Source organism: Drosophila teissieri, chromosome 3R (assembly GCF_016746235.2).
Source record: "Drosophila teissieri strain GT53w chromosome 3R, Prin_Dtei_1.1, whole genome shotgun sequence".
Lineage (NCBI taxonomy): Eukaryota > Metazoa > Arthropoda > Insecta > Diptera > Drosophilidae > Drosophila > Drosophila teissieri.
In genome coordinates this window covers 23,380,901-23,408,880 of record NC_053032.1, presented here as the reverse complement: position 1 = coordinate 23,408,880, position 27,980 = coordinate 23,380,901, and the positions used below count along the sequence as shown (strand labels likewise).

The following is a 27,980-nucleotide window of genomic DNA, read 5'->3' as shown; positions in this document are numbered from 1 at the left end:
CGAAATTAGAAAATGAAAAAATAAGATTTGAAAGTTCTTCGCGCAGATCTTTGATCTGGCTAAGGGACACTGGCCCCGTGAATTCGTTGCCTTTGTTTTCGCCCGTCGGGGCGGCAGTTCAAACGCAGCCGCCTGTTGGGCACTTTTCCGCAGTTGTTCTCGGCGCATGCTCTTGGTGGGAACAGTTTGCGTTTGCACTCACTTTATCTGTCTGCTCTGTTTATGTTCTCAAATCGCGAGCAACTTCGGTCGTGAACGGACGTGCTTTCGCTGTAAATTCGGAATCGGTGTCGCGAAACAAAAGAATATTGGCAACAAACTTGTTTGAATCAAATGGCCAAACGCAAATATCCGCAAAGGGCATAAGGATAAATTAATTGGCCAGTGAAGTGAGTGAGTGTCTTGTTTCGGTTTGGTTTGGTAAAAAAACAAAAAAAAATCCCAATTATGTTTCTACCTGCAAGGGATGCTGAGATTTCGGCAGAGTTTCGCATCATTTCCGAGCAACTTGCCAAACTCAACAAGTGAATTCAAGGGTTTTCGTTCCTCTAATCACTGATTTTGTGCTCGTGATCTTCGTACTCGATTGAAATTCGATTACGATCGTTTGGTGTGTGCATTCGAATCAGCGTTATCAGTGTCTGCCCTGATCTTTGGTTTTGCGTTGAATATGATTATGATTATTCATTTCTCTGGTTTCCCGCGGCCAACGACAATAAGTTAAGTAAACACGCTGTTTTGGTTGAGGATGCTGTTGCTGCTGTCGTTCGATGTTGGTGCTGTGCATGTTGCTGCTGCATGTGTTGCTGCTGTTTCTGTTGCTGCTGCATGTGTTTCTGCTGCTGTTTCCATAGCCGCTGCTGTTGCTGCTGTCACATGTGTTGCTACTGTCTCTAGTAGTGCTGCTGCTTGCAAGCGGCTGCTAATGTCAATGTTGCTAGTGCTGTCTCGTATGTTGCTGCAACTTCCATAGTTAGTTGGTGTCTCATGTGTTGCTGCTGCTTTCGAAGATGCTGCTGCTGCTTCCTTTGTTGCTGCTGCTGCTTCTTTTGTTGCTGCTGCTGTTGATAGAAGCGCCGCATTCGAATGGCTATAAATAAAAATCGGCACGCGGTGTGTGCAGCAGTGAGAATCCCCCCGCGCGGCTCCTCCGTGGTTTTCAGCACCACCAGCATCGCTCGATTATTATTTGTGGGTGTTCTGCGTTTTACGCGACCACACACGCACACACACACTCACACACTACTATCTCCGCCGTGCGGTTTCCACTTTTCCGCTTTTCATGCCGTCGTTAAGTCGCAGCGCATATCTCGTCAATTGGCAATCTAAAGGCCGCCGGCATAATTAAAATAGAATCATTTCTGATTTCGCTTTGTGTCGCACAGACATGTGTGTCTTGTTTGGTTTTATTTGTTTTTTTTCTGTTTGCAATACGGAACAATTGCGAAAGTCAAGGTGGCCGCGAAATAGAAGGGAATTCCTATCAGATGGCAACGAACTCGATCTCTGCGCACCCAACTCATCTTGTCTGGCCTTTTATTGATTTATTTTTTTTTCCACCGCAGTCTGCTCCTTTTTTATGTTTCCTTTTGTTTTGGCCAACGATCCTCGATCTTCGACGGCAATTAAAGGTTAGCCCAAAGGGTTCAGCAAGGCAGGCATTAGCCTTAATTGGCTTTGGTTGCATTTGCTGGCTCGTCTTCGGAACTTTTTCATATGCTGCGCACTTTGTTTGTTTGCCTGCTGAATGGCGGCTGATGGAAATTTATGCGTTGAGAAAGGTGGAAGAAAATGAAATGGAAATTATGGAATATGGAATTTTTGAGTTGAGTTTGAAGGAGGGGGGCTGGGGGGTGGCGGGGCGTTACACCTAGCACTTCCGGTTGCCAGAATATCGACTTCCGGTGGCGCAGAATTGTCAGCGGGGGGGAAATGGTTTGGCACAAAAGACGCATTTTGATATTGTTGCCCGGGCTGCTTACGCTCCAATAAGCACCCATACACCCACACACACACACACACACACATAGACTGACGTACAGAGGGACAGGTCCTTAGTCGTTCGTCCTTCGTCCTTGGGAGCCAGAAAACGCATTTCATTTTTGCTCCACTGAGTTGGCCCTTGTCTGGCCAACGTTTTGTGGCAACTTGGCCATTAAGCATTTCGTGTTTAAGCAGCAGGATCTTTCCCTCGCCTTCTTCCCACGCAGGACGCAGGACGAAGGACCAACAGGACAGTACAGCAAGGAATAAAAATTGCCCGCGTATGCATTTCTTAACAACATTTCTGCACCACCCTCTCGCCACCACCCCCTTCCCCCTTCCCCATCGTTCCCCAGCGACAACATTTCATTTCATATTTTGTGGCAGCAGCGCTTTGAATAGAATTCATTTGGATTCCCTTTCCCAGGACGCCTCGTCCACTTCCTTTAGCCTTTGTCAGCCTCCCCCCGGTTTCCGCATCCACCACCCACATCCCAGATTCCAGATCCCGCATCCCTCATCCTTCATCCTCGTGGAATACGCACTTCAGACTGATAGCGCGTGCTTAACAAATTTCTGCTGTATTTTTCGGTTCTTGTTCTCCACTTTATTATTTTCCGTCTACCCTTTTTTTTTTTTGCTTTTTTTGCCATGGCAATGGGGAATTTTTCCGCATTTTTAGCTGTCGCAGCAGGGTAAAAATTAAAAGCGAATTAAGTTCGAGGAGTGGTGGATGTATCTAAAAGGTGGACAGCCAAAGATAACTGCACTTGACGCCGGATAGACCACAGGCATTATTAAACCCCAAATTTACCTGCCAACCCGGCGGGGTGGCAAATCTGCAAAGGAGATTTGAGTTATTTTATGGATATTGCGAAGTATTCTGTATCTGCTACAGCAGCCATGAATTGGGGGCTTTTTGCAAAGGGTCTTCAGTCCACAGAAAAAAAAAGTATAAAATATAAATATTGGTCTTTATATTAATTTCACACCTCAAAGAGTTATTACTCATTGTTATCTACTCTTAGCTTGCGAATTATCGCTTACAAAACACAAAAAAGCTGCCTTGAATATTAGGTGATATTAGGTAATAAGTTCCCTGACTTTTGCCAGTGTAAGCGACTTACAAGAAACACAAATATTTTTCCGTATGTAGGCACAACAGCTGACACCATCCTGCTAACAAGCAGCCGTGGCATCCACGTCCTCCTCCAAGTCCTCGAGAGCAGCAGCAGGACCCCTTCCATGGAGAGTGTCACCCCAAGCAGCGGCGCCAACTCCACGAGCTACATCTTCTGTATTTTTGCTTCATCTTTTGCCACGCCACTTTTATCCTGCCCCCCCAGAACCACTTGGTTTCTTCCCAATTTCGGTTGCTATAAAGCAAAGTTAATGATATGTCGCAAGTGCTTGTTTGTCTGGGTGACTGGGGGTGAGTGGGGGGGAGTGTGGGTGAGTGGCTCCACTTCCAGTTGGCTGAATGCTGTCATTCCTGCGGCCCCCATTCCATGTGTAATTAATTAAAGACTAAGCAGATTTTATATTTCACTTACTTGCTTGAGCGCCATTTATGTGTATTCCTACTATACTTTATGCCATATTTCAATGTCTGCAAGTTAGGCTAATTGGGTAGTTCAGTAGAGTAACGAGAAGTCTTGAGGCAATCTAAAGTGCCAAGCATATATTTCAGATTTCCCTCGATGCAAAGCTCTTTATTGAGCTCTCAATGGCTTCGAATGCCTTGGCCGTGGTTTCGCCACTTTGTAGTTGGCCAAAGCCCAACTTGGCCCACAAAACTTTTCACTTGCCGTCAGTTTTGTCGGATCGTTTTCACTTGCACGCATTTACAAGCAAGAAGTTAAGTCGTCAGTTTTGCCCAACGGGGGGCATTTCCTCACTGAAATTTGTTCGCCCAGGCGCCCTTTTTTATTTGCCAAATTAAAAGGATTTCACTCGCTTTTCATATTTGCATGGAGGCGGGTGCTGTTTTACGTTTTACGGATTTTTATTCTTTTCACATTTTATCGCCGACCTGGCTGGCCTGGTATCCCATTGCCAACAATTTTCCCACGCAATCACCATAAAAAGAAATCTTTGCCGCCATATTTCTGCAGGATACCTCTGCTCCTCTCTCCGCTCCGCTCCTTTCCGGCAATTGTTATTCATGACCCGAAACAACAGCAGGGTGGCTGCAGGCTGCAGGGATGATGATGAAATGAGTTGCCAAGGTGCGGCGCATCCCAGGGCGCCAATGGTCCGTGCTCGGTACTGATTCCCCTGGCCACACAACGCTCGTCATTCGTCGTTGTTAGTATTAATTATTTCTTAACTTTAGTGCCGTGTCCGTGCTGGCCAGGTTTATAAATAAAGCGCAGGCTCCTCACGGCATCCAGTATCCATCGCTGGGCATCCAGTTCTTCCTGCTACTGCTCCTGCTCGTGCGACCAGTGGTTATTTGCATCGTCCTTCGTCCTGTTTCTGTTGCAGATTATGACCCCAAAAGTGGGTGGGTGGCTAGCTGCCTATCTGTCTGCGGGGTATTTTATGGCTGAACTTTATTTACATTCACATGCCGAGCTGCTAAATAATCAGGACTCGACTCGACCCGGCCCACCCACTCATTTCGTTTGTGCTCTGCTGCAGGATACAGCAGCCAGGAGCCAGGAGCGAGGAGCCAGGACCCACTGGCTAGGATATACGGATGTACCACCCACCGGGTTGGGTGGGTTTTCGGCCATGGCCTGACCCGACGTACAAGGGCCACAGGTGCCAGGCAGCCAAGTTTAATTATTTGCCGTTGGCTTTGGATTCGTTCTGGTTCTGGTCCTGCCCTCGGGCTCCTCCTCATCCTCCTTTCGGTGTCCTGGCCTCTGGCCTGCTATCCGATCCCATCCCATCCCATGCCATCCCATCTGGCTGTCTGTTTGTTTGCCTGTTTGTTGTTAGTTCAGTCGCCTCGCTGCATTTTGCGCTTGTGAAGCATTTTAAATCGCATAAAAGTCGGCCGCAGCAGTAGTAGCAGAAGGATGCTCCAAGGCTCCTCTAGCTGACCCCCGATTCATTATACCATTTCGGCTGGGCCAGCCTTTGCGTCGGTAATTGAAATTAAGTTGTTGCCAAATTGAGGCTCGCAGCCCCTGCTGCTCCACCCACTTGTTAGCCGAGTCGTGGCCTGCATTTCGATGTCCTTGAGTGCTGCGAAAATGGTACAGAAATGCGAAAATGCGAAAAGTCGCAAAGTGCTTTGGCAGTGTGCTAAACAACTCTGTTTTTGCTGAAACCTTCTTTAAAAAATTCATTCGATTGCCATTTCAATTCATATCTTTTGCCGCATAGCTTGCAACTGCAAATGTCAACTGTCAAACGGAGAAAATCAAAATTAGGCAAACAAAGAGCTTCCGCAGCGAGTGCTGTCAGGATTTGCTCTTGTATAACACTAAAAAGCGCCAGTGTCTTCGAGGGTGGGCGTAAGTTGGCTGGTGGTGCTGGTGGTGGTGGTGGTGGTGTTGATTCTCCGTCTAGTGCTACTCCAAATCAGAGACTGAGAATCGGAACCGCCCCGGCTGGAAAACAAGGATTCCCCAGCCACTTGACGCTTGTCATTGTCAGCTCTTGTAGTTGGAAAGTTGCGAGCACTTGACAAGCCTGATTGATGGCCTCGTTGCGAGGAGCAAGTATGCCAGGATGCCAGGATGCCAGAATGCCGGGATATCTGGATATATCTGCTGGCTGGCACTCTTATCTCATCTAATTAAACTAAAAGTAGATGGAGTGTGCCATTTGAAAATGACAACTTACAGCTTTTAAATGCGAGTATCGAGGGGGCTCAAAGAGCACTTTTAAGAATAGATAGAACACCTATGTATGTATTTGCTTGCCAGCTATTACGTAGTAAAATGGACATTTGTTTACGCTGACGAATTGACCTAGAACCTCTGATAAGAAATGCACCTCCCAAAATCCATGTAGGTGCGATAAGAGCGGAGGAGGAAGTCCATGGGGAGCAGCATGGGAATGATGAGGTCCGCACAAATTCCATAATGAGCAAAGTGGCTGGAAAATGGCAGAGTGGAAGGCGCTTTCACTTTAGCCAATTAACATACTTCTCAACGATTTTCAATTTGCTGCCAGAGACGTGGCAACAAAGGCGAAAAATAAAAAAAAAACAACAAAAAAATTGCCAAGAAGGACGTACATTTCAAGTTAACTTTTCTTCCCCCCTTATGCTTATTTAGTTTGGAATTTATCAATTGAATTTTTAATTTCGCTTAAATGAGATGGCGGCAACGAGAACGGCGCCGTCATCATCATTCTCGTCCCTGCCGTTGGTCCCATGCGGCGTATACGTAATTATGCGAACGTGGATTATGGAAATGGCTGCTTCGGGGGTTTCCTTCCTCCCCTCCTCCCTTTCCCACCTCCGTTTCCATTCCCGTGCAGAAATAGCTCCTGCTGCTTCTTCTTGGTTGGGTGAAATTAAACGAAATGAAATTAAGAAAATATGTTGCACTCCTTTTGCCTCGCTTCGCAACTGTTTTGCTTGGCTGCAAAAACTTTCGGTCCGAGGTTTCGTCCGTGGAATTGTCTGTGTGGTGTTTGCCTTTATTTGCTAGTTGCCACCACCACCACCACCACCATCGCCACTAGCACCACCTCCAGCATCATAACCACCATTACCACCACCACCACACAAAAGGCAACTTAATTTGCCATAAAAAGCCAGGCGAGTCCTTGATTTGTTTTGTTTGAGCGGGGGCCGGAAATGAAATGATTTAATGAAATTGCCACAATTGCTGGGGAAAATCAGTAGCAGCAACAGCGGCAGCAGCAGGAAAGCAGCCTGATGACAATGGTTTTGGCCAAACATTCAAGTTAATTGAAAAGGTTTTGTGAATTGCTCGGGCTTTTTGGGGGCTAAGCGATTTTTAATTACCTGTTATTGTGCATCGCAGTAAAGGTGCCTGCCCGCCTGCCTTTCACAGTTTCGCCTGTAAATTAATTGAGTGCTAAGTTGAGGAGCGGAGCAAGTGCTCCTACCTGTTCTGGTTTTACGGCTTTACTGCCTGACCCATTACCGTCCAAAGTCGACTTCCTTCACTCCCCCTAGTCTTGCGCCCATCTGTTGGGTTTTACACCTCCTTTGTTCAGCTCGAAGTTCGGCTACCCGAGTTTTATGATCGCCCAAGGCGCAGATGTTGGTTGCATACTATACTCATATGTATGTATATACTTATCTGTGTGTATGCCTTGAGATACATACATAGGTATGTAAATAAGACACCGGGTGTGCACAGATTGAGATTATCTGCCGGATACATATTTTGTCTAACATACGAGTAAACCCATATTGATGAGGGCCAAACTCTGTGTGTTTGCCTCTTTCTCTCGCATCGATTGCATTGGATGCCTCATTTTGGAATTAGCAACTGCATCCGTGAGGTTGACATTTCCCATCCAGAGCTCGCATTCAAATTGCAAATGAAAGCCGGCTTGCCAGCAAGATAACCCCCGATTGGGAATGCATAAGTAAATTGCTTTCCGCAGTCGAATGGTAATGTTACTACTGCCGATTTCGATCTGCATTTTCCCAGTTTAATCCCCAGCACATTTCACCATTCACCATTGTATTTACCCATCAATGTGTGTGAAAGTGCGCCGTTTATTTCCGCCAAACAAAACAAAAAAATCTACAATGATTTCAGGGCCGTGAAAAAACAAAATCCAGGAGCTTATCGCCCGAAAGTGTGGGTCAATTCGAATGGGACAAAGGGTTATCATCGGTTCACGGGGGCTTGGGAACACAGACCTATAGACTATATGGCAGCCAAAGAGAGGGGAGTAAAGCATATGTTTAAAGTTTTTTAGTCACACCTATTTTAAAAGTTGTGTACAACAATTAAAGTATATATTACCAGACCGTTTCATAACAGTTTGCTTACGCAGGGTCGAGCTGTTCAGGGTTTTCTTATAAAAACAACAATCAAACGGAAGTAAAAGCCTTACTTTTCTCACAAAGTGCTATGGCTACCACTTTAGGATCGGAAAAACTGATAATCAATTGCAAAAAGCGTAGAACACTAAACAAAATCTCGGAACAAAGGGTTATCAGTGGGATGGCTGTTTGCCATGAACGTAAACAGAATAATAGTGCACACACTGAGTCAGGGCGAAAAGTTCCACAAAGTCTGGTGCCAACCTGAATGAAACCGCCTCCAACACATTCAACAATCTAATCGGTGTTTTTACGCTTTTGTTTAACTATTTCCATTGCAGGCCCGGCACGTGCTAATCGAAAATGCAGAAATTATACTAAGAGCAGATAGGTAGGCACATCTGAGTCCAAACGTGGTCAGTGGTCACGAAGCGAGGAAAGAGCACAAAACGAAAAACAACAACCTACAATCGCAAACAGAAGACTCCCAAGTACACAAGTATTTGAAGCCACAGCAATGCGTAGGAGGCGTGGCACGCCCCTGGGCGTCAGCTGGACGAACTGCGTCCTGCTCCTGGCCAGCGGTCTGCTGCTGGTGCTCATTTCGGTGCACGCCAAGAACCCCAGGCCGCATCGAGGACTGCCTGCCCCAGCTCCTGCACCGGTGCCTGCATCCGTGGATCAGGTGGCGACTGAAAATGGCCACAGGCGGGAACCAACCGTCGATGGCAGCGTACTTCAACGGCTATCGGGCTCGAAAGCGACTATAGACGAGGACGACAAGGGGGCTGGAGATGGAGATGGGGATGAGGACGAGGGGCTGAAGCACCAGCACCTGGAGCATCGGCAACAATTCGACGCATATCTGGGCACAATCCGCCGGCTGCGTCGACCCTACCGCAGCAAATACACCATCGAACAGCTGATGCGGCTGCATGTGACACCAAAGGTATCCGGAGACATTGACATGGATCCCTGCAAGGCCGGTGAGTACGGGTTAGGGTGCACATATCCCAGATCCCCGCTGATTCCACATTCCACATTTCACTTGCCACGGGTCACGGAAATGGCTTCGCATTTGCCTTCCCTCGGCGTTGATTCAACTCCGCCGTAAGCCAATCTCTAAGCCCCGAATCTATACATTTGTGCGCCCAAGAATATCCTTAGATTCCATCAAGCGAAATCGAAAATCATGAGGAACTACTTCTTTGTTGGAAAATACATAGATATATGTATCTTCTAATTTTACAATCTAAAACATGCATAGCTAAATTCTGTATTTACCATTTTAATATTAACTCATAGAGTTATACAGCTAAAATCAGTTTTTCCTCTAAGCCAACTGGCAGCTAGTATTTCTCTCAGTGCCAATCTATATGAGATTTCACCGATACCCCAGTCAAGTCGTGGCAAGACAAAAGCTTTGAAAATTGTGTTATCCAGCGAGTTTGAGTAAAAGCGAAAAGTCTTGTTAACTCGAGACGCAGACAGCTACACACACGTGGAAGTGTCTCAGCTCGACGCAGAGCCCCTCATCCCTTGCCACTCGACATTATTTATGGCCACCACCCACCTCCATTTGGCATCCATCCTCCTTCACCATCACCCACCCCCCCCCCCCCCCGGAAAAGCCCCTGTCAGCCGCTTGTTGCAGCGCTGGAAATTAAGCGCTATTGTGGCATGCTCCGTCTACTTGTGCTCATCCTGCCCTCCGATCAGCTCGATTCAATTGAATTTACCTTAGTTTGCAAAAAAAGCAGCAGCAGGAAAATAATAAAAAACCAAGGGAAAATGTAAGGAAATTGACTGCGAGAGCAATGCGAAAACGAATGCGTCGCCGACATATCAATGGCTCCTAGACTCTCTCCTCCGCTTGTCCCGACAAGGATCCCCGTATCCGCATCCACATCCACATCCTCATCCGCATCCTGGTCTGAGCTTAAGTCAGCGCTTGTGTCTGCCAGGGGCAGAAGCACCGGCTTCGATTGCAATTTGTCTGCCTCGAACTGGTGGAAGGCAAGTTTATCTGCGGGTCCATCTATAAGTATTTGCTCACATCAATTGTCAAAAAGTTGAGCACCTCCTGTGGGTGGTAACCCATCCATCCGCCATCCGCCATCCACCATCCGCCATCCAGCGAATGCCAAAAACCCAGTAAAGGACAGGCATTCCTCGGGCGGAATCCTCTCCAAACTATGCGTATATTGAACGGCAAACAACTTCCGCACTAACTACCATTGCCAAAGTGACGTCAAGTGTTTGAGTATCCGTCTTTATGTCCCTTTTTGGAATATATTAAAGCGGTTCGGTGAGCGCATTTGAACAAAATTCACTTTTAAGCTTATTTATAAGCAGCTTTGCCGCTATTAATTCATACCGTTTAAAACAACACAATATTTTGTACATTTAGTAATGCGCGCAGTTTCAGAAAGTGTTAATTGTACCCACCATTCTTCATTGAAAAAGTATTTCGCATTTGGTAACTGGGTATTGTTTGCAAAATAATACATATATGTTAAACAGTTATTCCGAATGTTTTAATATAATATTAAAGAGCGTTTATAAATCAGCTTGTGCAGAGTGCACATTGTTTTAAAATATAAATGATTTGTTGTTATGCCCGTGCCATTATGCCTTTTATGGGCTTATACGAACCGAACCTCCACTTCGTCCTCTCCCATTTATGAGCATGGTGGGCTGCCCCATTTGGGTAAATTACTCTCGTTGGGCTTTTGAAGGTCGGTGTCTGGCGCTGTGATGGCCAGATAGGTCACATCGCCGCATAGATCACCCAATTTCGTGTGGCTCCGCCACTTGCCAGCGCGATTTCACAATCAATCATCGCCGCCTCGGGGAATTTTCACCACCGTGCGCAGTCCACAATTATTGAATTGTTTGCACTGCCGGTTGCAAATGGCGGGCCAAAATATTGGGTCAAAGTCGGTTGGTATTGCACGGAGTGGAAACTGAAAGAATGGCTTCCTAATATATGCAAATGCACGCAGCCATCTATATATAGGTTCGTTGAGGGGGGGTTTCGGGGGTGGCGAGAAAAATAAACAATTTTTCTTTGGTTTCTGCACGCACAAAGCAGGCTAATTGAATTTCGGAGTGGGATCACGAAGGAGGGAAGCTGGTTGTTAATCAACTTTCAATTGAAGTTGAAGCAATTTGAAACTGCAAAATTTAATTTGCCAAAAATGTGCACTGTGCGCAGCAGACACGAAAATCCCCCGGAGTGCACGCACACACACACACACAAACACACACGCATGCACACGATTTAGTTGAACAACAAATTTGCCGGCAAGTACTCGAAAGTTAATTAAGCCCTTTGAAGCGGCAGCGCCCATAAGTAGGCAACGAAACGAAAGCGTTTAGCATTGGAAATTCAGCAGCGTGTCAAAATGCACCCGATTCGTGTTGGCCAACACTTAAAGGAATTTGATGCGACTGGGCGACAATGCGTTGCAGTACATTGTTTGCAGCGCTTTGTGCAGATTCGCTAATTAATTTGCATAAGCCAAGCGCACAAAAGTTCCATCAATGCCGCACTGTGACAATGGCAAAGGGGCTTAGGTGTATCAAACGACTGTGGCGCGACTGTGGGCGAGGACCCAGAAATCAAACCGCAAATGGCATTGCAAATGGGCGGGCAAAGCCCCAGCATTCCGTGGAGTGCAGCCGGAGCCAAGTTGACGACAGTAATGATGACAACAGCATCACAATAACAACCGCAAAGCCAGGACGACCAAAATGTCAGTCGGAGGAGGAGGAGGAGGAGGAGGAGGAGGCGGAGGCGGAGGAGGCGGAGGAGTCGGAGGAGGCGCCGCGCGATGGCTTCAAGTGGCCTGGCTGATGGCGGATGGATGGCGGAGTGGAGCGAAGTGGAGTGTAGTGGGGTGGAGCGGCGCACAAAACTCAAACAACCTGCCCAAGTGACTGCAAATAATTTCCCACCACGCCACACAGCATTACCCCCCCACACACACACACATATACATACTACATCTTTCTTGTGGGGATTTCCCCCTTCACGATTCACGATTCACACTCACATTGATGCAGCTGTGGCGAAATGGCAAAATGTCAGAATGGCTCGGCTGAAAGGCAACAAACTAACGCCGCCGTTCGCGCTCTCAAATAAAAAGGCACTTCGAAGGCATTGCATGCATAGCTGCTGGATGCGGGGGCCACCGCCTGGAGATGGAAACGGTTCATGTTGCAGGGTTCCCAAACCAGAGGAATAAATCTGGGAGAGAGGCAAGTGCAGCTCAGCTGGGAATTGCTCAATATGAACATGCATACTGCACTGGGCATAAAAATATACCCGAAGATAGAAATCAATGCATACTCCATCTTAAGGACATTCATATTTAAGGATGAGATTCGTTCATATGGGGAAATTTAACATAAATTTCTTGAATTTGAACAGAATATTTTCCCACAGTGCCTACAGTGCATATATCCTTGCGAAATCCTTCAAGTTGATTCCTTCGTACCTGCTCAGTGCCCTGCAGCGCTCTTAAAAAGTCCATCGCCGAGCTGAGCCAGCGCCTGCTGCCAGAAACTATTTACAATTCGCACTTTTAGCATTGTGTGCAGACGGATTGAGTTAGTTTGTAGCGTTTTCAAGGGGTTTTTGGTGCGGGGGGAATGGGGTTTTTCGGTTGGCTGGCGGGGCTGGTGGAGCTGCAGGCGCAAATTGTTGGGATGCTCACCGCAAAAACAGCCAGCAGGATCAGCTTACAAAGCCGCAGCAGGAGGCAGGAGGCAGAATGGCAGGGGCAGGGGAAAACGTTTTCGGAAGGGGAACTGTGTATGCCCTTAATTAAAAACCACATCTATTTAATACTTAACTTTGTTTCATCTACGCAAATAAACACATAAATTAATTCAATTTTCTGGCAGGCATGCCAAACAAATTGCTGGCGGTGAGGCAAATTAATTTATTTACCACACAACATTTGCCCAGTCATTGACCTCATTTCGCCCGTCAGTCTTTTCCGCACTCAAAGTTGCACAATAGATTTATATAAACTTCCCAAAATACATATGCTTATATGCGTGATGATATATTCGGCATGCTTTTGGAACCGAAAGCTATCGCTGGATTTCAGAAGCGAATCTCGTGCGCAGCCAGTAAAAACATGACGAACAAAAGCAGGCACAAAAAAGGAAATGCAGCTGCGGAAATGTTAGCAAATCGGAAGTGAGCTGATTCGCAGATCCTTGGAAAAGGGATGAACCGGCTGAGAGGACTTCGTCAGCCATTGACTGCACTTGCAGCACCTGCTTTGCCCATATTTCGCAACAGTTGGGCTAACATCTACAAACTCAAGTAGAATTCACCCTGCACCCGCACCATCCGCATTCGAATTCGAATTCAGGTGCATTTATTGAAATGACATCGCCCCCACAAGCAGAAACATGTGTAAATAAAATAAACTTGCATTTAAGCTGTTTACATAATTAATTAATGCCAACAAGAATGGCATGTCGCCCCGGAATGGCATGAAATTGGGCGACTGGCTGCTGCTTTACAACTGTTGCGGAATTTCTGCCATCGGCTGACAGCAGGATGCATTTCCAAACTTTTTGCTGCATACTTCATGGCGTATGTGTACATGTGTGCTGCCATACATGTATGCATGTACACATACATAAGACAAACAAACAAACAAACGAACAAAACAAGTGCCTTGTGTCTGAGCAACCTGTTTGCCAGAATTTGTTATCCTTGCCGCCTGTATGCTGCAATCATTGTTTATGCAAATTGGCATAAATAAGCAGGCAAAGCAAACAAGCTCAAAAGCTGCTCAGATAATGCCACAAAATGGAGCTTATGTTTCGGCACACAAACACATGCTCGCATATTCCCATATGTATAGTACTGTATGTACTTTATTTACATACATATATACATACATAAATCCTTAGTTGTGTGAGCGCCTGCAGCTGTGGGCAATCCGTAATTTATGCAAATCGCATTTTAAATTTGTAAATGTTATTTTAATTGTTCGGCCAGCGTTCTGATGCCCCAGATACGAAAAAAGGGCGATACAAATCGAATTAATCCCAACCAACCGATGACCAAAGCAGATCTGAACTACAATTTATGATTTCCATTTGCATTTCCACTTGCCATATCCTTGAGCCTCGATTCCCGCTGTTTTCGTCCTATTCCCAGCATGAAAATGGAGTGAAAGCGACAGACCAAAGACAAATTGAATGCGTTCTCCCGAATTTTGTGTTTATTTTTCTGCTGTTTCTGTTTCTGTGTCTGCCTCTGCTCTTTTTGGCCAAAGCAAATGCCAAGAATCCAATACGGAATTCATATGCTGGCGAAATAAAATTGAACCAGATCCAGTCAAGCGAACACTGAGCTTCATTTGCAGCCGTTGAACCCTTTTATTGTCGGAGTTGCTTTATTAGGATTTTGAGAGCCAGTCCTTTGACACCAGCAGTAACACAAAACAGACACAGAAATATAAATATGTATAAATAAATGTTACATAAAGATCTATATCCCATCAAAGTATTTTACAAAAATATGGACACAAGGCCCGCATGCCATGGACCGCATTAACACAACAATTCCATCAAATTGTACATGACTTTATTTGTAGCACAAATAATCCGCCAGCAAAAAAAAAAACAAATCTACAAGTGCTGTTAGTGAAATTCATGAGAACTTTCTATTCAGTTTAAGGACTTTACTCATCCCAACCTACAATGAATTAAAAATGAAATATAAGACATTTATAGGCACTAAGGTAAATGGTAATATATTTTTATATATTATATATAGACATCTTATAATATTTGAAAAATTGTTATTCATTTATTATTTATTCAGATACTAACACTTGTTTAAATAGGCACGAGCAAACGAACATTTTTAATTGAGCACCGGAGAAATGAAATTCGGATGCCATCGCCGATAGGCAAATGAAGAAGATACTGCGCTGATATCTGGAATGTCTGCGTTTTATTTTTTTATATTTATTTCATTTGTGGGAAATGTGCAAAAATTGTACGAAAATAAACGCGACGGCAACGAAACACTTTTGCAGCAATTGCACTGCTGATGGCACAATTATCAGATGCAACTGCAAGTGTCGTTTGAAATGGTTTCCCCGGTGGGTGGAGTGGGTGGCAGGGTGGCAGGGTGGTGCTGAGTGGTGCTAGATGGTGCTAGGTGATGCTAGGTGGTGCTGAGTGGTGCATAGATGCAGAGCGAGTTTATTGAACCTGCCGCAGACTCGACTGTAATAAAGTGCCACCGAAAGTTGAGTTGAGTAGGTGAACTGAATAAAGTGCGCACACAACTTAAACACACTCCAATGAACTGGCATATTCACACTATTCACACATCAGGCGAATATGACTGCGCTTTTCAGCCCCATTCTAAATTGAAAAACTGTGCGCTGAAAAAGTCCACATGCGAACATACATATATATGCGAGTGTATATATATATTTCATCCTATATCTCCTGTATTCCCGTGCTCCAAGCTAAAACTTTTTCTAAAAATGCTTTGTGCGAACGAGCTCGCTTCTCCTTTTTTCCCCTTTTTTTTGTCTACTTTTTGTGCGGCTGCAATGGAAAATAGTTTTCGTGTCTGCCGTAGGTGCAAAGTGGCCATAGATGCGGAGTCGGGGCCACAAATACTGCTCCGCACAGCTGCATAAATATTTCGACGCAGTTGTCCATCATAAATCTGGCGCACTAACTCAAACATTGGCCCGCTATTGTTTGCCCCCCAGGCTCCATCAGTTCTATCTGCGATTTGGCCGGCGCAAAGAGGATCTGGGGATCTGGGGATGTTTGCCCAGGGAGGAGCGAGGAGCCATAGTGGAGCACACACATGATTTCGACAGTCAGTGGTTTCATAAGCCCGGTCTGGGCCATTGACCGACTACTACAGTGGTCATGGAGGCACTCCAACCGATTTTGAGGTGTGACATGCGGTAGTCGGAACGGAACGGCAATTGCTTCCATTTCATTAGGATTCATTTCGGCAGTCGCCCACCACCAGCGAAGATAAGCGGTGAAACACACTCACAAATTGCCACACATGATTTGATTCGTTTATTCAATCATTTGACACTACAGCCACATTTTCCACTCATACAACTTGTTGGTACACCGAGAAAAAGCTAATTGTTGTGTGGAGTATAAAATATGATTTGGAGATCTTTGTTAAACATTCCAGCATCTATGTATACCAATTTCTTGTCCTGTGCATACACAGACTATAGTCGCAAAGTGTTTTCCCCATCGTACGAATGTTTTTCGAATAAATAAACAAGCGCAAAACCCACTCACCGACCGACACACTCATAAAAAGCAAACAAAAGCTACAGCCTAAATCGTGCCCAAATCCAAAACGTCCTGCGGGGTCACTCGTCACCATCGCCATCGTGGCCACCTCCTTCTCCAGCTCGAAACTCATGCTCCATCTCCATTTTGGGGCAACTATCCGCACTCGCAGTGCTGCTGCTTTTGGCTAATGGTCGAGGTCCTCGTGCAATCTCTGCTGCCGCCGGATTAGTTTGTCCAGCCACATATATTCCCCCATCCCCATCCCCATCCACATCTCCGTCCACATCCACATTCGCATCCGCTCCTCCAATCTACATCCTTCCTGCCGCTCCATCCGCATCCGCATCCGAATGCGATTCTGTCCGTTTTGTGTTCGAGTGCTTTATTTGTCCGGCTCTATTTGCCTTGATTTCATCTTTAATTTAGGCATCGCCCGAATGTCCATCCGTCCATCAGTCCATCCATCCTTCCATCCGTTTGCCGCTTTTGTGGCTTGTTTGCTCGCTGGCCGCTTATCAAAACATAATTCCGGCCATGATGGATTCTCCGTCCGCCCATTTAACATGTCCGCGGGGCGTGGCCGGCAAATTGAATTTCATTGTTATGGCTACGGTAATTAATACGCACATACACACACACAAACACACTTACACAAGGGAATGGAGCCCCATACACGCATGCATATGTTTGTACAATAGAAGAATGGGGGTCACTCTCATATGCATGCATACATGCATTTCCGGTCGCTATATGTACGCTCTTCAATGGCAGATTATGCATAATTACAGCCATATTTACAATGCCAGCAGCGATTTGAAAGCCAACGGGGTTAACCAGTCAGTTGGCCAGTCAAGGCTAATTTTACTTTACTTCAATTGGGTCTTGAGTCCCGAGGTTTAAGCAGATTAACTAAGAAATCGCTCAAGGGATTCCAGTTCTAATGCTAAATTATGCTGCAAAGAAAGTGGGATAATACACATTGCTCCATATATACGAGTAGTAATCTATGAAAACCTATATCTATCAATTTGAAAAACTTATGATGACTTTTACAAATGGAAAAGCATCGAACTAATATCCTTACCCATTTATAACATCATTCCAAAGCTAACTTATAGATACGTTAATCTTTTAAGCTGATTTTCGAATTCAGCACCACTGTCACATTCGATTCCACAAGTTCATTCAATGTCAAGCGAAACTGCAGATCAACTAGCATTTTTTGCTGCTCGTCCTCAATCCGTTTTGAGCCCCAAGTATTTTTGCTGTTTAATTGCTTGCGTTTTATTTGCGCACATACTCGTATTTTATTTTATGACACAACCATTGACATCCGCCAAAGAGCACAAAAGCCATAAATAACAAAAAGAAAGGACCCAAAAATATAACCAGGGAAGCACAGCAACAACAACATCAAATATAAAAAAAAAGGTGAAAAGAAAGCGCACTCAACTGACCTCAACAATGGCAATCAGTCGACGTGCTCTCTTCAATTATTTGCTTTTGACCCACAAAATGGACGACCAACTCTGGACTCTGGACGCTGGACGGTGGATGGTGGACTCTGGACTTGGTGGACGTTACCACCATACAACTGATGCGATGCGTCAAGTGTTGGGGATGCTGCTTCTGGTTTTCGCACGTATAAAGCGTGGCCCAGAGCGAATAATCAGTTGGAACCATACGGCCAGGCAGCAGGGCGGCTACAGAGCGATGGTGGGTTTTATTTTTAATTAAACTGGCAGTTGGCAGTCGCGAGTTTCGGCCCGAGAGCTCATAAAGTGGGCAGGCGGGCGGACGGCGGACGGGCGGACACACATTACGCATACGCCGCGTGACCAGGATTTAGGGGTATAGGGATGTGGGGGGGGGGGGGGGGGAAAGGGATAAAGGGGAAAATGGGGAAAAGGGAAAGTGCAGCCAGAATGTGTTGAACATTTTTGTGGCCGCCGTTAAAAGGGTGCGCAACTGGACTCGGAACGGAAACGGATTGCCTCTAAAATGGCACGTTTTGTGCGTCAGTTCGTTAGTGTGAATGATGTGGGTGGGCTAAGGACCCAGGACCAAGGACCAAAGACCAAGGGCGAGGGCGAGGGACGAAGGACGAAGGGCTGAGGACTCAGGATAGCAGACTATGTGGGAGGTGGCGACGCTCAAAAATTTAATTACTTTCACTTGTGCGAACTGTTTGTCTGCCAGTCAGATGAGTGGACGAGGCGGCCAACAGGCATTTAACGTAAATGTAATGAAATTGCAGACGAACTCAGACGCGCATCGCCTGCTTTCCGTTTCCGTTTGCGTTTCGTTTCGTTGGCTTACGTTCCGTTTCAGGATTCCTTCGCCTTGATCCTTCTTTGCCCGGTTAACGTGCTGTTAGCACTTCTTCTTGTGCGGGTGGCAAGCATTGCGAGCTGTGCGACGCATTATGCGGCAAGTTTTCTCGCCTGCTGAGCTGCGCAGAGTGCATCGTCTTTTTATTACCACATCCACTTCCTAGTCCTCCTCCGTATTCTTGGTCCTTCGAGAGCTGAAAACGATAACGGGATTAAATGCCAACTGGAAAACGTGTTTAGCTTCAGCCACTTTCGACCGCTTCTAGTTGTAGCGTACCTCTGTGTGCCACCATTTCTCTTTGGTGCCGGCATCAAAATCAATCATCCGCCATGTGGGCTGCTATGTTTTAAATTTAAATTTCATGTATGCACAGCCACGCGAGCATATACAAATGTATGTACATACATATATAGATTTTTAATTCACAACAGGGCACACGTGTTCGCAGCACTGCACAGATTTGCCGATTGTGTATGTAAATATTTGCGCAATTCTAGAAATTTGTTTGACTGTTAAATCAAATGTAAATACGATATGTTTTCAAAGTCAACATGCTGCGAATGCAGCAAAAACAATGGCGAACAGAGCAAGTAGGTGAATGGGCGAAAACGTGAGCAGATTGAATACACAAATCTAGATGGCGTGTAATTTAATTCACAGCAGATTTCACAGCATATTCCCAGCGAACGAACTAACAGGATTTGGATTTCAGCCAGAATTCTGATCCCCACATCAGCTTAAATCATAATTCCGATCTTTGACAGAAACACAGACGTCTCGATGCCCCGCCGTCTGTCATTTAGTGGGTGGTTTTCTGGGTGGCCAACGCCATTTCCTGTTCATTTTCTCCATTTGCTCCAACTGCAGCAAGGCGACCACAGCTCGGTTTACGGTGCGTATGATTGACATTGATTGGACCGCAGCCAAACAAACTGTGTGGTTTGGCTGCCAGACCCTTTTTTCTTGATTTGTTCCCCATCTGATTGCCATGCTCGGATGCGCTTTCGGGAACTGAATCAAAAAGCGTTTGCAGCTTGATAAATATGTAATTTGCAATTTTGGCCAAAACAACACGCAGCAGTAAACTAAAAACCCGTAGCAGGAGTAACAAAACCAAGGAATGCACACATGCTCAGCTGCTTCAGCATTTCAGCATGGGGGTTTCCCCCAGTACAGTGAATACTTCGAAGGGAAATGCACTTAAAGAACATACTACATAGTACACTACTGAGCACTGCTAAGAAGTGATAAAGTAATAGTTATCAGGAAGAGAGATCGAAATGCAGGAAAATCGCTTCACCTCTTTGATTACTTCCTATGTCATTACCAAGTTACTATTCGTGAGGCAACAAATTCAGGATTATTACCCATTGGATACGTGTACAACCGATTGGCATGCGATCCAAGTGGCGATGGATTTTGCAGTCTGCCCACACTACCACACTGCCACGTGGAATGACCCACTTCCCAACAAGTTAGACTCACAGTTGCGACTCAAAGATGATTGGTTTTGCCGTTCCAGTTGTAATAATCAAATTGCCAGCACCCGTATCCGCATCTGCACATCGGAGTTTCCCAGCTTCCGAGTTTCCGAGTTCCCGAGTTTCCGTGGACAGAAGGAGCAGGTGAATTGCGAAGGGTGCTGATGGGAATGGGCGGATGAGGATGAGGAAGAGGAAGCCGTGGAGATGCAAGATGGGAATGGCAATCCAGAGGAGGAATGTGGGCCACGTTGAGCGGCCTTCAGAAGTCAAAAGGCGTTAACGTTAATGCCGCCCTATCATGAACTGCCTGGGATCCACATCCACTCGAGCGCAGGCTTCACTGTGCCAGCCGTGTAAATAGCATGAATGCAATTTTATTTTATTTATGTTTGAATTAAGCCGAGCTCTGAGCAGCCAGCCAACCAGCAGCATTTCAGCATTTCAGCAGGAGCACTCAGACAGTCTTTATAGGCAAATGAATTGCTCTACGCCCAGCTTATTTTCGGGAAAGTGTGGAGGAAATGCTGTGAAATGCTGTGAAATGCTGTGTTTTGACATGAAAAATAAAGATTAATGTTGCCAAGGGGTTGGTTTGAAATGATCTGCTTAAAATATTTAACTGGCCAACTCGTACGTAGAGTCTGTATAGTTCGGTATGAGGTATCATTTATTTTCCCCAGCTACTATCTTTTTGTTTTTTTTTGTTTTGTTGAATGTGCAAACGCACTTAATTAATTTTGTTTAACATGTCTGAGGCAGACAGGGCAACAATTTCATATTTTGCTTGTTAACTGTTATCGTTGTTGTTGCTGCTGCTGCTGCCATTTTTACCGACCAGTGGCCATAAACTCCCTTATGCACATTGCGTATACGCCGTGTGGAGCGTGGGCAAACAAAGGCATCAGCTGGACAGTAACTCTGGACTCCACAACCAGCCAACCAGCCATCCAGCCATCCTGCTGATGCTGATGCACTGATTAAATGGATATGCAGAGTGTGTCTATCCAGCCGCCTGGCGAAATGACTGTCAGGGCGGCACGGCTTTATTTTATTTCTGGCCAGGATGGTCACTTGGGGTAGTTGGCCAGTAGATGTTGTCGGTGCGAATTATAAATTACCAGCTGGGCGCATCGGCCAGCATCAGACAGCTAACCAACCGCCAGCCGAGTGTACGGATGAGCGGACCGGGAGCCACATGAAATTTCAATTAAAATAAAAATTTATACGCTTTTCGCCTTGTCGCTTATAATTAAAAACAATTTGTAAGTTATGGGCGACGGGGTGGAGCTGGGTGGCGGACTGCTATAATGCCCCTAATTTAAATCGCTTTATCTCTGGCCTTGCAGGCGGTTTCATGGGCGACATTGCCCTGCCGGAGGGGGATTCCGGCCCGGTGGTTGCCCACACGCCCATCGACGACGAGGAGCAGGAGCGCCAGGAGGTGGAGCAGCTGCTGGCTGACTCGCCCAGTCCCGGTCACGACCCCGCCTCCGACTCCGACTCCGCTTCCGTTTCCGGTGCGGCCAACTCGGGGCCGACCAAGTTCAATGCCACCTTCCAGCTGGATCTGGAGAAGCTCAAGCAGGAGGTCTACCACGAGGGGCTGCAGGTGGAGGAGGAGGGCCTCACCGACATCATCCGCAAGAAGACCAAGCTGCCCAGCTCCGGTCCGGTCAACCTGAAGGCGGGACATGGCCAGTCGCAGACTCAGGTGAGCCATAAACGAGGGCATGAAGTACGGAAGGGACTTTCAGCTGGAGATAAGTTAAATTAACCTGCCATATTATAAATATATAACTTCACTAATTGTGGTTAGCTATAAATATTAATACCATATCATTAGGAAGTGGCAGTTTATGAATGAGGTCGTTAGTATTTGGACATTTTAAAATTACTTTAAAAGTCTGTTAACTCTTAATCCCCCAGAGTGCCAATGAGCCCGTGAAGCCCGGTTCAGATTCACCCTCCGACTACGCACAAGCATCCAGCTACAAGAACGAGGTACTGCCTCCGTCGGAGCAGCGCATCCATGCGGACAAGCCAGCTCGTCTGACGCTGGCCGAGATTGGCCCCAAGGCCAGCAACAAGACGCAGTCGCTGCACCGCAATGTGGACACCCGAAAGATTCAGTCGGATAACAAGGACATCGAGGACGATTCGGGCAACAATTTTGTGGCCGAGAGGAGGCCATCACAGATAGTGCCCACTTCCTTGCCGGAGCAGCGATCCACTCCTGCACACGTGTACAGCAATGCCGGCGGCAATGGCATGCAGCTGGACGACGAGGTGGACTTCTTGCACTCCCGTGGAGTGGTGAGGAGGCGCCACAGGCGAGGACCGAAACAGCGGTGAGCCAAAAATGCTAGAGATAAAGATAGAGGATAAATCCATAAAGAATTTTGGGCAAAATACATTTGGGATTAAAAACTAGTTGGCTTTTAATACCCACTTAATTTTAAATATCTAATGTAATAGCATCACAAGCTGATTTCTTGCTATGAATAAAACATGTAGCAATTGCGGAATTTAAGTATCAAATAACAATATACAAACTAAACAATACCATTTTTTTGATGCGCGGAAAATGCAGAATTTATGTGCAACTAATTAGTTAATTTTAATGGTGTTTTGGTTTAAATGGGATGACAAGAGGTAATGTTAATTTAATGTTTTCCCTGCAGAAGAAGCAACCAGCATATGGAGCACGAGGCCAAGCTGCAGCGATTGAAGGAGGAGCTGAGTCGTCCGGTCATCGAGGGCCACCACCACCGCCAGTCGCACCACCAGAAGCAGCTGCAGCACCGCCAGCACCACCAGAGCCACCACCGCAAGAAGCACCGGCGACAGCAGCACCACCGTCGACGTGGCCAGAGCACCACGCAGTATGTGAACCATTCCCCGCCAGGATTCAATCAATCGCAGCAAGCCCAGCAGCAGTCAGTGCCTGAAATGGATTTGCTGAAAGCGGAGTAAGTTGGGCAATGGCAATCCTCACCAGTTTTTCACCACCCCCCTGCCCCCTCCCCTTGGGCAACCACCGCCGCCACATCCGTTTCCGCTGCCATTTCCTGGCCCCACTGTAAATTGCTGGCCATTTTCATTCAGAGGTTTTTCGGCATAAACTTTAAACAAACAGCAGCCATTTTGGCAGCTCACACAGACACAAACAAAGGCTCATTCACACACACACACACACACACTTACACACACAGTCGCACAAACACAGCCATTCACACAGGCCCATTGCTCATTGTGCGGTTGTGTGGGTGTAGGCGTGCGTGTGTGTGTTTGTGCATGTTAAAAGTTATGAATTTTAATAGAAATTCGCGTGCCAAAAGTTGTGCCTTACAACAACAGTGAAAAATGTATGGAAAACTGTTGGCAATTAAAATTACGCATACGCCTCGTAAAACTTTTTGCCCATCGCTTTCCGAAATCAGCCATAACTAACAAGGAGACATCTTTCCCCGCCATCTGCAGAGCTCCCGAGGATGAGGAGCACCTGCGCCATCGGGTGGCACGTGCCGTCACCGCCAAAAAGGAACGCATCTGGGACTATGGAGTGATTCCGTACGAGATCGATGGCAACTTCAGTGGCATCCACAAGGCGCTCTTCAAGCTGGCCATGCGCCACTGGGAGAACTCCACGTGCATCAAGTTCGTGGAGCGCGACCCGGAGATCCATCCCAATTACATTGTGTTCACGGTGCGCAGCTGCGGGTGAGTTGGAACTCCTGGATCCGCCCCAGGAATATCATTCTATTCCCCTAACCCCCTAATGCCCCACTAGATGCTGCTCATTTGTGGGTAAACGTGGCAATGGACCGCAGGCCATCTCAATCGGCAGAAACTGCGACAAGTTCGGCATTGTGGTCCATGAGCTGGGTCACGTGGTGGGCTTCTGGCACGAGCACACGCGTCCGGATCGGGAGAAGCACGTGGTGATCGAGCACAACAACATCATGAAGGGCCAGGACTACAACTTCAACATGCTGTCGCCCGACGAAGTGGACTCGCTGGGCATGGCCTACGACTACGACTCGATCATGCACTACGCGCGGAACACCTTCTCCAAGGGCACCTACCTGGACACCATCCTGCCCATCGAGATGAAGGGTCGCAAGCGTCCGGAGATTGGCCAGCGCTTGCGCCTCAGCCAGGGTGACATTGCCCAGGCCAATCTGCTGTACAAGTGTCCCAAGTGTGGACGGACCTTCCAGGAGAGTTCCGGCATCTTTGCCTCGCCATCCCACTACACGGCCGGAGCTCTGAGCAATGAGACGGAGCACTGCGAGTGGCGCATCACAGCCACCTACGGCGAAAGAGTGGAACTGAAACTGGAGAATATGGTAAGGCTGATTAGTAGCTATTACTAATAAATTATAATTGCACATACACTTGCTTAATTTCTCACTAGAACATCTTCAAGTCAAACAACTGCGAGACGGACTACCTGGAGATCCGGGATGGCTACTTCGAGAAGTCGCCGCTCATCGGTCGCTTCTGCGGCAAGGTGGACAAGGAGGTGATCCGCACGGAGTCCAGTCGCATGCTGCTCACCTATGTGAACACACACCGCGTCGAGGGCTTCAGGGGCTTCAAGGCGGAGTTCGATGGTGAGTGGGTGAATGCCATGCTCCATGGGGCGAATGGAGCAAATGGGTAAATGGGGCAAATGGGGAATGAAAGTGGTCGCAGCAAGTTCCTGACATTCCGCTTTCCATAGTTGTTTGCGGTGGCGAGCTGTCCGTGGACGATGCCGTTGGCCGTTTGGAGTCGCCCAACTATCCGCTGGACTATTTGCCCAACAAGGAATGTGTGTGGAAAATAACTGTGCCCGATAGCTACCAGGTGGCGTTGAAATTCCAGTCCTTCGAGGTGGAGAACCACGACAGTTGTGTCTACGACTACGTCGAGGTCCGGGACGGGCCTGGCCAGGATGCGCCGCTAATTGGCGTTTTCTGTGGCTACAAGCCGCCGCCGAACATGAAGTGAGTGCCACTGAAGAGGCCCACCCTCTTTCCCTCCCCCTTTTAAAACGAAGGAACTCTGCTTTTGTTCGGCGTCCCTTTGCAGGTCAAGTGGCAATTCGATGTACGTGAAATTCGTGTCGGACACATCGGTGCAGAAGGCGGGCTTCTCGGCCGTGTTCATGAAGGAGGTGGACGAGTGCGAGACCCAGAACCACGGATGCGAGCACGAGTGCATCAACACCCTGGGCGGCTACGAGTGCAGCTGCCGCATCGGATTCGAGCTGCACAGCGACAAGAAGCACTGCGAAGGTGGGTTAACTGTCAAAGTGCTCCTCAATCGAGTTATATTCGTTTTTATGTTAATAATTGCAAGGGGAAAATACCAAATGGATATCAAAGGGGGCATCTTAACCAGAAATTGCCCAACCAAGTCATGGGTGGCAACATTTCAGCATAAACTGCAGCTTAAGGAAATAAAGTTACACATTACAATTACCTAACTTTTCAATTGAATTTCTCCCTTTCTATTAAGATGCCTGTGGTGGCGTCATCGAGTATCCGAATGGCACCATCACCTCGCCCTCCTTTCCCGAGATGTACCCCCTGCTGAAGGAGTGCATCTGGGAGATTGTGGCGCCGCCCAAGCACAGGATATCGCTGAACTTCACCCACTTCGACCTGGAGGGCACGGCGCATCAGCAATCGGACTGTGGCTACGATTCGGTCACCGTCTACTCGAAGCTGGGCGAGAATCGTCTGAAGAGGATCGGCACCTTCTGCGGCTCCAGCATTCCGCCGACGGCCACCTCGGAGAGTAATGCGCTGAGATTGGAGTTCCATTCGGACAAGTCCATTCAGAGATCGGGTTTCGCGGCCGTCTTCTTCACGGACATCGACGAGTGTGCCGTGAACAATGGCGGGTGTCAGCACGAGTGCCGCAACACCATTGGATCCTACATCTGCATGTGCCACAACGGGTACTCCATGCACGAGAATGGCCACGACTGCAAGGAGGGCGAGTGCAAGTACGAGATCTCCGCCCCCTTTGGCAGCATCTTCAGTCCCAATTACCCGGACTCCTATCCCCCAAACGCCGACTGCGTGTGGCACTTCATCACCACGCCGGGGCACCGCATCAAGCTGATTTTCAACGAGTTCGACGTGGAATCGCATCAGGTGGGCATGACAAAGTAGAGTTTATCCAGTGGGTGTTGTCCTTGTAGAAGCACCTCATTTAAGTACTGTCCCCTGTAGTTTCTGCCATTCTGCGTAATGACGTTTCTTTAAGCCCTGTAATTTGCATTGAATTTCTTGCAGGAATGCACCTACGATAACGTGGCCGTCTACGATGGGGAGTCCGAGTCCAGTTCGGTTCTGGGTCGCTTCTGCGGGGATAAGATTCCCTTCCCCATCTCCTCCACCAGCAACCAGATGTACATGGTGCTCAAGACGGACAAGAACAAGCAGAAGAACGGATTCACGGCCTCCCACTCCACGGGTATGATGCTGTTAGAATCCTAAGCCAGCTGCAACTTCAGCATTTCATGTTCACTTGCAGCCTGTGGAGGATATTTGCGTGCCACCAGCCAGGTGCAGCAGTTCTACTCGCACGCCCGGTTCGGGAACCAGGACTACGACGACGGCATGGACTGCGAGTGGACCATCGCGGCTCCGGACAACAGCTACGTCCAGCTCATCTTCCTCACCTTCGACATCGAGAGCAGCGAGAACTGCACCTTCGACTACGTGCAGGTGTTCTCAGACATAGACGATGTGTACGGACAGTACGGACCCATGTACGGACAGTACTGTGGCAATGTGGTGGGTACACCTATTTCGGTTAGCCGGAGAACTTGGAAGCTAAGCCTTTTGTATTACAGCTGCCGCAGGACATCAACTCTATGACCCATTCCCTGCTGGTGCGCTTCAAGACCGACGGTTCGGTGCCGATGAAGGGCTTCTCCGCCTCATATGTGGCCGTGCCCAATTCGGGGGAGTATGACCACTCCGACGAGGATGTGGAGAACTCGTACAGCTCCGAGATGGTCACGCCGTTTCCGGGCTCCCTGAAGAGCATCTACATCGAGGACACGCAGGAGGAGACCGACGAGTACAGCGACTTCAGCGGCAACCAACTGGTCTTCAATGGGCAGTATCGTGGTCGATACAGTCTGCCCAATCGGTACTACTCCGGAAAGGCATAGGGCGATGGTGGAACCACGGACCGTGCGCCAAAATACATGACAATATATTAAAACGGAATTTATTTAACAGATTTAGGCATATCGTCGCGTACATAAAACAGACTTTCCCGATCTTCCACGCGCACTCCGCTGGCCATGTCCAGGATATAATCAAAGATCCAATACTAGTTTTAGGCACTCGAAAAACACACACACACTGTTAGGTTCCAGTCGACTAAGATCTGCGGTGGCAATTACTTAGACCTATGTCATACATGTAATGTACTGTGACTACACTCTTCTAGCTCTAGACTCTGTAGCTAAATGTGCAATTCCTCTTTCCCATTTCCCCTTTGCATTTGACTGCTTTTTTCTCTGAGGCATTTTCTTTTCGGATATCTTTATTCTACTACATAGTGTGCCATATTTAATGGTAATGATGGAGTGCATTTCGTTAGGCATCTTAGCGTAAGTCGATGGGTGGCCCATATCAAAATCGGAACGGAAGTTAGGATAGAAAAGAGATACACACATATCTTCGGAAGCACCGAAAGTGGAAGGTCCGCGTCCTCATGGTGGATTGAATTTTTCACACACAGGCATATGTACAACTCTCGGATATTTGACTCAACTTAATACGTAATTAAATCTATACATACATACTATTAAAACGTGCATAGTAACTATGTTTTAAAACCAAAACAAAACGTGTTTGCAGAAGGTTATTTACGGGTTTTCGCCTTCACGGGTTTTATGGGTTTTA

At 47.1% G+C, this 27,980-nt stretch overlaps 1 protein-coding gene across 2 annotated transcripts; it reads left to right on the top strand.

The window, feature by feature from the left end:
* The first annotated feature begins 245 nt into the window (after positions 1-245).
* LOC122619928 (dorsal-ventral patterning protein tolloid) lies at positions 246-27,919 on the top strand. Of its 2 annotated transcripts, none has more exons than XM_043797156.1 (14): positions 246-389; positions 8,257-8,901; positions 21,408-21,772; positions 21,988-22,409; positions 22,743-23,030; positions 23,542-23,781; positions 23,852-24,410; positions 24,479-24,677; positions 24,788-25,052; positions 25,138-25,343; positions 25,567-26,210; positions 26,352-26,532; positions 26,593-26,855; positions 26,915-27,919. In XM_043797156.1, exons 2-14 carry the CDS (start codon positions 8,433-8,435, stop codon positions 27,236-27,238), a joined length of 4,425 nt encoding a protein of 1,474 aa, XP_043653091.1. In that variant the 5' UTR covers positions 246-389; positions 8,257-8,432; the 3' UTR covers positions 27,239-27,919. The 2 variants fall into 2 exon arrangements, with proteins under 2 accessions (XP_043653091.1, XP_043653090.1); XM_043797155.1 differs by having other exon boundaries at positions 246-393.
* Positions 27,920-27,980: the final 61 nt, after the last annotated feature.

Coding starts and splice junctions, on each gene's coding strand:
- LOC122619928 (XM_043797156.1), top strand. CDS start 8,433: ATGCGTAGGAGGCGTGGCACGCCCCTGGGCGTCAGCTGGACGAACTGC. Junction 8,902..21,407: donor CATGGATCCCTGCAAGGCCG/GTGAGTACGGGT, acceptor CTGGCCTTGCAG/GCGGTTTCATGGGCGACATT. Junction 25,344..25,566: donor CGACAAGAAGCACTGCGAAG/GTGGGTTAACTG, acceptor CTTTCTATTAAG/ATGCCTGTGGTGGCGTCATC.